Source organism: Mercenaria mercenaria, unplaced genomic scaffold (genome assembly GCF_021730395.1).
Source record: "Mercenaria mercenaria strain notata unplaced genomic scaffold, MADL_Memer_1 contig_2354, whole genome shotgun sequence".
In the NCBI taxonomy this organism is placed as follows: Eukaryota; Metazoa; Mollusca; class Bivalvia; order Venerida; family Veneridae; genus Mercenaria; species Mercenaria mercenaria.
The window spans coordinates 9,655-19,572 of NW_026460410.1; the positions used below are offsets into that span (position 1 = coordinate 9,655).

Sequence of the window (9,918 nt, forward strand, 5' to 3'; positions counted from 1 at the left end):
TAGCCCTTTTAGAGTTTGAAAGCGTTATCTTCACAGTTTTCCCCGTAAAAGGAGCGGGGCGGAATGTTTGAAAAAAAGCTCTGGGAGCTATTGGCATACGCTTTGTTTGGAGAAAAGTACTCATATTTTGTCTTTTATGCACTTTATCTAATGAAAATCAGTCAAGTTAAAAGGAAAACATAGGCAAAATGTTACCTAAATCGGGACACTTTGTCTGTGTGTGTACGGTATCTAATAGCCGCATGGGTTGGCGACCCTTTCAGTTTAACGTAGACTTCCTATGTAAAATACAAGCTAAACTTTAAATGAAAACAACATGTGATGTCGTCAAAAATTAAAAAGTACGCATATTTACGTATATGAGAGATTTATGAAGTGATTCATAACTCAATTAAAAAGCAATCCTATTGATAAAGGGAATTAATCAGCAGGAATGAGTTTGTTACGATCTAAATATTTTTATACCTTTTAGATATTATTTCATTGTTGCTTTTGTTCTTTCTTTTGTTCTTTTTTTTTTTGAAGATTCTACTTTTTGTTCTATATTTAATTACAAAATTACAAAAATAAAAATAAATAAAAAAATGTTCGACTTATAAGCCATTTACCCAAAGTGGCATTCGCATATTTTATTATTATAACATTTGCGTTTCATTTTACTCAGGATGGCTTTGAACATTATTGTGGAAGACAGTAAACATTGTACTCCGTGTAAGACGAAGGATAAGAAGATAGAATCCCAGTATTACTGCACAGACTGTGAGGCATATTACTGTGAGGACTGCTTCGAGCTGCACCCGAGAGTGCCTTATCTTGCAAAACATATTGTCCTGAAACATGATGATATTGCAGTCTGGTCAAATCTTCAATACAAATGTACTACACATGACAAAAATCTGGAATTCTTCTGTGGAGAACATAAGTTGCTGTGTTGTCATGTATGTGTTTCGTTAAAGCACAGGTAATAATATCTTTTCAGTTGTTTATGTCTTCTACAACAAACGATACAATCTGCGTGTTCATGTTCACTAAATGTACAGTACAATCTCTCCAAAACAGCACTCTTTTAAGCTAACCCTCTCTATAACAACATCATCAAAATTTCCTTAAGCTGAAACATACTAGCAAATTTACCTTTTATAGAACAACAACCTCTACATAACAATCAATATTTGTATCTTCGAAAGAGTGTTGCTATACAGAGGTTGCACTGTATACGTTTATAAATCAATGCACTGTTAAAAAATATTAAGATGTAACATATCTGAACACTCTAGCCACAGTTCAAACTTAACAATTTTATACATATATTTGCCACTTTTTATGTTGTTATATTTATTACAAACAGTCTTGATGAATGCATGAATATCAGAAGAATAATACATTGTTAATATTTGGACTAGGAAAATTAGTATTATAAAACATGAGGACTTTTTTATATGGCAGCGTCTTCCTGCTGTAATCGAAAAATCACTAAATCGATAATTTTCTTTTTGCAGAGCATGTGCCAACATGGAATATGTATTAGAATCAGCGAAGAACATTTGTTTAAATGATGAAATAAAAACAATGATTCAGCATACACAAGAAAAGTTGGACAAGATAGAGTCATACGCTGATAAAATTAGACATAAGACCGAAGTTAATGAAAACTCAAAGGAAGAATACATAAAGGAATTGGAGGGGTATAGAAGTAGATTGAACAAAATGTTTGACGTGTTAATGAAAAATGCATTAGATGAGATGAATGAAAGAGTCGATAGAAATTCAAAATACTCCGAGGAAATGACAAAAGAACTGAAAAACTTCGGAAAAGAGCTACAGGATCTTAAGCACCAGCTTACAACATCGACTGCCGGTAAGGAAGTTCTAATTTACATCAGTCTTAAAAGAGGGGAATCTCTTGTCGAAGAAATTACAAAAACGTTATCAGAAATCAATATTACTACTGACAAGGACAACTTCAAACCAGTGTTTGATAATAAAGTTGAAGAGTACGTTCGCAATGTAAAACAAATTGCGTATCTCGAAGATGAACAAATGAGACAAGAAGCAGTATCAAGTAAAGAATGTCTAGTGCAAGCATCAGTATCAAGTGAAGAATATCAAGATCTAACATCAATATTATATGAAGAAGAAAACACGCTAGTGCAAGGAACATTAACAAGTGAAAAATATGAGAGTCACGAATCAGCAGTCTTTGAAAACGTTATACAGCTAGAATCAGAACCCTTGCCAAAAGTTGAAAAATGGGAAGAACAATATGAACTAGAAGCGGAAACCATTAAAGCATACGAAGAGCCAGAGCTATTTTTTGAATATAAAGGGCAAACATATGTACCTCGTGGAATGGAATGTGTACAAACTGTAAACTATCCAGTTATAGAAAAATGTGTTGAAGCACCAGAGGAAAAAACTAAAATTTGTAATGAAAGGCAGTATGATAAATCGATGTTACAAATGGACAAAGGGTATGCTGGTACATATTGCGACACATTGAAACAATCTCATAGTAAGTCAAGATATTCACCTAAAGTCAAACCCGGTAAAGGCAATGTCAAAGAAAAGGTACCAGAACGTATTGAGCAATACACTGGTAAAAGCGTTAATAAAGGCGAGATAAAATGTGACAAATACTGGTCTAACAGTCAAGTAAGTGAAATAAAATAGTTTCATAAAATAGGCATGTCATTCTTAAACATGTTGAACTGTTAACATAAGCCCTAAAGAGAGACAAGTTGATTATCATGGTGTCAAATACAAAAGCTCTTGAAACTGGTAAAGATTTGAACATGAATTTTCTTTATAGCTCACCTGAACCGAAAGTGGATGTCCGTCGTCCATCGTCCGTTATCCTAAGTAAACATTGTTGTTCAAAGGTACCAACCTCTTCTCATGAACCACTTGATGGATCTTCATTATTTGAATAATCTTGTGTTTCTCCTAATTAAACTATCACTTACATTCATCGGAAATGCTTATTTTTGGTATCAGTTTAATGAAAAACGTTTCCTCGTGGGAGGGAAATTTTGTAAAATGTTTTAAATTCTTTCTACTTTTACCAGTTGCAGATATTAGAAAAAATACTCTTGACTTTCAATCTGATGTTTTCTTTGGATACTCTCATGTTTATGCATCACATAAAAAACATTAAATTTGACATTTACTAAATTTTGATAAAATATAGTGTGTATCTAAGGCTTAGATTCTTAAATAAATCTTGTATAAGTAATTTTGAAACATCCTGTACTTTACTCAGTTACAATATGATTAGGTTATATTGTCTCATTAGTCATCTCAATTTTTCGTTTTGTTTACGTAGAATTTAAAATTTATCTATTCTCATCAACTAGACCTTAAACAATTATTGTGTATTTCTGTACTCCGTACATACTGACAGACAAATTGAAGACAAAATCTTATTAAAACGATGTAATATGAAAGCATATGTGTATGCTTATAACGATGAAGGAACACATTTTACTTTATGGAAAAGAATATGTTTACATTTATCATGTAACTTTACCTACCTACTTTTATCACAGAATTTTGGCTACCAACAGTCGTTCCCCAGCCATCCTTTCCCTTGCCCAAACGTTTCATTTTAGCTCACCTGTCACATAGTGACAAGGTGAGCTTTTGTGATCACCCTTCGTCGGTCGTCCGTCATGTGTCCGTGCGTCAGTCCGTGCGTCCGTCCGTCAACAATTTCTTGTTACATGTTGTGGCGTATATGTACACACATGTTCATGCAAAATAATTATTTAGGCAAAATGGGGTTTTGCTATATAAACATGTTTCTGTTTTCAATACAAATAGCATTAATGTATTTCTTTTGGCATTAAAAAAAAACACGTTAATGATAAATTTGATTTAATGAAATATATTCTTGGTCTAAATTACACTACCTTCATAATAAGATAATATTATTTCCTTTTTTTCAATTTAGGAACATTGTTATAAAAGCGCTCAGCTCTCAAACCTGTTTTGATATTCTAACCTAACTTTTGCTCGTTTTTTTTAACATACATTTTTGTAGAAGGAGCCCTTTTGCTAAAAGCGTAATCATATTATCTTTTTTCTTAGAGTAGAGATTGCTGTTGGAATTGTGGTGGCTATAAAACCAAACAGGGTTTTTGTAGTGAATGTGGTACAGTGTGGAAGTAAACATTATGACGTAAGTCTAGTTAATACTCTATTGTTTAAGAGACGAAAACATCACAACATTCTGAAGTCGATGTTTTCCTTATCAATCATCTAACGCAATATTTACAGTGTTTTGTCAATATCTTTCTGATTTCTTAATTTAAACTTTTTGAAATTTTACACATAGTTTTAATAATCTAATGTCAATAACGTCAAAATTCAAGCAAATTCGTATTATGTAATCAAATATTTTTATTTGTTTATTATAGCTCGACCCATTTTCAAAAAGCTGCAAAATACAAATTTATAAATAATTAATAACATGCTCACATTTTATGGTAAATCATGAAACTTTTCGCATTTAGTAACCAAACGTATGTGCAAGTATTTTTTTTTATATCAAATTGCAACAAAGGTGTGTGTAGAAACATGCTTTTCTCAAAATAAATCTTCAGAAAGCTAAATTTTCTTTCTAGCTTTAACAAAACAGTTTTGTTATTGTGCGTTTTGTGATTTGTTATTATATAAAAAAAAACAGATATAATTGTTTAAAAATTTAATTGTCTGAACGTTTGCCATTTTTCAGAAATGCCCTTCAGGTAACGTGCAAGGTATTGGCCAAAAAAAGTAAGCAGTTGTTACTCTTATCATATATCTTGATATCCATAAAATATCTGGTTGTCCTTGTATTTAAATTTGCCAATGGTATGCACATTATTTATATCTTCCTACGCCTATTTTGCATATCAATTTTTACTGGTGAAGATCTATACTCATATAATTTATGTATGTTGCAATCTAAATATTGAGGAGATTTAAAGTAATACAGTTCTTTTATGTTTCAAACTTTCGCAAGGATGAAAGCTATCTTAAGGTATCTATATCGGTTTTTCTATAAATAACCTGTGGAAGCCTTCGCCGATATCGGGAAAACAATTTGTGCCAACATTTTTGTAAATAAACTGACTCAAATAATGTTATAAAATTAAATACAATATAGTGAAAATAGTGACAACTATAAATGATAAACAATTGTATCATGAATGCATTTCTAAAATAAAAGCGGTTTCTTACATCTTGTTTTCACCGAGCTGTTTATTCTAATTATATAGTAACCGGTATATCAAATATATATCACCACCACAATACACCAGACGAGTTACTGCAACGCGCCTAGCAGTACAAACAATTCCGCTAACCAAATAAGATTAGTTTAGATGCTGCTTTATTTACATGCCCGAATTATCCTGTGCATTGGTACTAGTTCAACATTTGCACATATACTGAAACCTCTGTTATCACGTCTTAACATTCAGCGGACATTTTAGTATTCTTAACTGAAAACATACCTGGATCATGAGGATACAATAAATTTATAGAGATACATTAAGGGACATAATTGAGTTCTGAGCAATTCATGCCGCGAAGATGCAAGTCCGCACAAGTTTTATAGGTAGAGAGAATTTAAACGAACCTATCACCACCACAATACACCATACCAGTTACGGCAAAACACCTAGTAGTACAAACGGGCGAACATATTCCACAAGAAATATATTATATTGTATTACAAAATGATACTCATTCCCTATCAAGTTACAAACATTACTTTACGTTCAGTTATAGGTGTACTTACAGACTGTTTCCGCTTACCAGTTTCGATATACAAAGACGATGAGATGAAAAACATACACGTTTCATGTAATTGTTTCATTTCAGTCTGTCTTCTAAAGAACACTTACAAAAGAGCAAGCATTTTCTGAATGAACAAATCAGGAATGGGACCTCAGACCTTCATGCTCAACAGCTTACAGCTTATCCACCACTATGGGCTCTTTGTGATTTTGTATACGCATCATTATTATAACCCGCCGAAGGCGGAAGGATATTGTTTTGGCGTTATCCGTCTGGCTGTTCGTACGTCCGAAATTGAAAATGCTAATGATTCAAAAGTTATTAAAGCTTGAATTACCAAACATCACAAAGTTATTAATAAGCACATAAACTTTGCGCACATGTAGTATTTTCCCCTTAACCCAGTGGAAGCAGTTTTTCTCCTTGATTTAAAAAAAATGAAAATGCATATAATTCCAAACGTGTTACAGCTAGAACCACGAAACCTCACATACTTATTGATTAGTACATGACCTTTTCTCAAATAATTTATCATCCCATTGAGCCAGTAAAAGGAGAGGTTTTCTCCTTGGTTTGGTTAAAAATGAAATGCTTATAATTAAACTGTGTTTCAGCTAGAACTCACGTAATAACTGGCACATAAGCTTTGCTAACATGCAGTATTATCCCCCTTGATCAAGTAAAAGCAGAGTACTTCCCCTTGATTCGTTAAAAAAATGAAATTGCTTATAATTCAAAAAGTGTTTTAATTAGAATCACCAAACCTCACATAATGACTGATTGGCACATGACCTTTGCTCACATATAGTATTATTCCTCATGACCAAGTAAAAGCAGAGATTATATCCTTGATTTTGTAAAAGATAGGGAATTTCCACCGTACCTAAGTAACATGTCGATGGATCTTCATGAAACATTGCAAAAACGTTGATCACTATATGGCGGTGGTGCATTAACCAGAGTCATTGCCCTTTAGTTTTTTCAATTAATAAATTTCGACATAACAAAGTAATCCAATGATGGATATTCATGATATTTAACACAAATATAGATCACAATAGGGTGGTGGTTCACTCGCATCTTTCATCAAAATCTCTATAGCAACTGCAGAGGTGTTCTAAGCTTCCTAACTCCCACAAATCAAAGTAATCTTTTGAAGGATCTTCATGAAACTTAACACAAATATAGATCACTATACGGCAGAGCTTTTTCCATTCATTTTGTAAAAATATGAACCAACAAATCATTTCATGGTCATTTGTACATAACATGTATATATTTTGAAATTAAATGTCTCTCCATAATATAGTCCCCTCATTCACAATACATTTTGTTCGGCGGAGGATATAAGTTCACTGAATTTGTTTGATAAGATTTTTTTATCATTTATAAGACATTGAATGCCCAGCCTCCGGTATAAGAAATACTAAATATTATGTCCATGTAAAATATTTTATTACATCCCTTTTTTAGCTTTAATACTTCCTTGATCACCATTCTTATTCTTTATAGCACATATATACACTTGATTGATTGATCAGTAATAGTCAGAGAATTGTTTCTTTTGTAGAGAGATTGCAGAGTTTAGAAAAAAGTCTACTTTTATATATGCATGTACCTTGAATACCCATGTTCTGTTTGGTATAAGATACCAATTTTTTGTTTGTGAATTCATATTCAAAATTTATATATTTGTACAGCCGCTTACTTGTAAAGGTCCACCTTTGATAATTATATGCCCTTTTTAAATTCGTTTTTCTTTTTTAAGTGATGTAAAAATAAAAACTGAAACGTAAGCAATTGCGAGGATCGTGAAAAATTACTTACTCATAAATTAAGCGTCGTTTTATAACAAGATTATGATTTATCGTGGCAACGATACATTTTTTCTTAATTTAGTTTAAACAAACAACAAACGTACGATAATACACGTTTTTTTTTTGTCAAAGTCTGCAGAAGCCCGCGGGAATATTTGTGACCAAGACCGAAGGTCGAGTTCGCAAACATATCCCAAGGGCTTCTTCAGACGTTAATGTAGGGATAACGCATGCTTTTCGTGTTATAACGTCTGCAGAACCCCGAGGGATTGTTGGTGTCCGAGTCTGTAGGGCGAGGGTACCAACGTATCCCGACTGATTCTGAAGATGTTATAACACGAAAGGAACGTGCGCTAACGTTATTCTAACATTAAACGCGAAAATAAAACTAATAAATGAATACATTCTCCCACAACGTCATTAAATTTCCATGAAATACGCGGGAATATCAGAGTTGTTTTTTCACGTTGACGTCATTTCCATTTGAATTATCCGTTTTGGGGCCGTAATACGTTTACGCTTTGCCACGGAACGTGTTTATATAAAAAGGTGTTATAACAGCACATGAGCGCGAGAATCTCTCTGTTAACACACGTTTTCTCTCTTGTTAAACAACCCGAAAAGTGACAAGAACAGCAGTTCTATGCTAGAATACATAAAACAACGTGTATTGTTGCTATTCTAGCATAAAAAACGCGACACGACGACTAAATGTATTGTTTTCATATGTGATGACTTTACGATTCCGGTACATTTTTATTACCATTCGGTTGTTCTTGGAAATGGCAAACATGTTTTAAATATCCATTACCGGGGCCCAGATACAATGTATCAACAACACAACCAAAAGCATGTACTGAAGGTTTTTAAGCGATTTTTTTATTTCCTATTATTACAAACATGACATTACCGATAATTTTGCATTGACTTTGAACAGACAAAAACAAATATCTACTTCCGAAATGTCATATAAATACAAAATTATGTGAATAACAACGTAGTCACGATGATATACTACTGAAATGTGACACATGATGAGCTAAACATAAACATATATTAATTAAACGAAAATATCTTGTGGATGACGAAAAAAACTTGAAGTATTATAAATTTTGAATAAAATTTCTTACAGTAAATGTTTCTTTAATCAACAATGCTATCTTACACAAATATTGTTTATTAGTAGTATTCAGTCACTCATATAAATGTTAGGCATAGATGACTTTTTATATCAGTGTTCAACATATTTCTGTCTTAAATGTTCAAAGGAAAAGTATATACAAATAAAGCAGTACTCACCTTCTATCTCATTTCTGATACCGTGTGAATATAAGTATGTTCTCTCGTTTCTTGAACTGGTGTTTCTAGCACAGCGTCCACTTTGTATACGAGTACACAGTGGATGAACTAACTGTCTTGATCTATAATAGAGCAAGTATAAACTAGGTAGTATATCCACTAGCACCAGGTCGGAAATAAAACACCATTGTACATGTTTAACCTACCCCTAGATAGATAACCATGGTAATCAACAGGAAAATATGCTTGACCATTTCAGTCACCGGAACGTGCAGCTCGTCAAATAGGTATCAAACAATTGGTACTTTGTCTTCAAAGTCATATTTTCTCAAAGGTTATAACTGTCTTCACAGTCACATTTTCTCAGAAGATTATGATGGTCCTAGATCGATCACCTGAGCTCCTAAGTTTATAGTAGCTATGAAACGAATTCCGCTAACGGACATGATTTTGTACAAATCAAAATGTGTTAACAGTCTTAATCAAATGTTCCCGTTACATATTGTTTTGCCAAGAAATATAGAGAAAATAAGCAGTGTTCAGGCGATATTGCTTACAAATATATCAACATGGCATTCACAAATTTCTTCTAACTAACAATTGCGTTTATTAATTTATTCTTACTTACAGAAGAAGATTTTTAAGTGTCTACTATATACATGCAGAAAAAATAAGCACGTCCATGGTTGAGACGACAATTTGGTACAAAGGAATTCAAGAGACATTCTGCCGCATAACTTTGTTTGAAATTGCTGGTTCGATGTTAAAATAGTTACACACATTTTGTATTTGCGAGTCCCTCTACCAAACCTGTTAATGGCGTGTTGATATTTTAAAAGGCATGGTCGCCCTGATCGTCGCTTATTTTCGCTATATCTAGACAGTAAAAATGCATCAAATTATTCTTTATGGAACCTTTTTACTAACACTCCAGTGAATTAGATCTTGTTTTGAGCAAGCGATTTGATCGCACCACATTTTATCTCCAGCGTACGACAAATCATTTTGAGTGCTGGAGATA

At 32.9% G+C, this 9,918-nt stretch overlaps 1 protein-coding gene across 2 annotated transcripts; it reads left to right on the top strand.

The window, feature by feature from the left end:
* Positions 1 to 643: 643 nt before the first annotated feature.
* LOC128552339 (uncharacterized) lies at positions 644 to 9,442 on the top strand. 2 transcript variants are annotated; one of them, XR_008369047.1, is made up of 5 exons: positions 644 to 961; positions 1,500 to 2,652; positions 4,087 to 4,177; positions 4,733 to 4,773; positions 5,866 to 9,442. XR_008369047.1 is itself a non-coding variant. In XM_053533368.1 (4 exons), exons 1-3 carry the CDS (start codon positions 666 to 668, stop codon positions 4,165 to 4,167), a joined length of 1,530 nt encoding a protein of 509 aa, XP_053389343.1. In that variant the 5' UTR covers positions 644 to 665; the 3' UTR covers positions 4,168 to 4,177; positions 5,866 to 9,442. The 2 variants fall into 2 exon arrangements, 1 of the variants encoding a protein (XP_053389343.1); XM_053533368.1 differs by lacking the exon at positions 4,733 to 4,773.
* Positions 9,443 to 9,918: the final 476 nt, after the last annotated feature.

What these genes read in the sequence shown, in the direction of transcription:
- LOC128552339 (XM_053533368.1), top strand. Translation starts at nt 666, where the DNA reads ATGGCTTTGAACATTATTGTGGAAGACAGTAAACATTGTACTCCGTGT. An exon ending in TGTGTTTCGTTAAAGCACAG is followed by an intron (nt 962 to 1,499) that starts GTAATAATATCT and finishes TTCTTTTTGCAG; the next exon opens with AGCATGTGCCAACATGGAAT. An exon ending in AATACTGGTCTAACAGTCAA is followed by an intron (nt 2,653 to 4,086) that starts GTAAGTGAAATA and finishes CTTTTTTCTTAG; the next exon opens with AGTAGAGATTGCTGTTGGAA.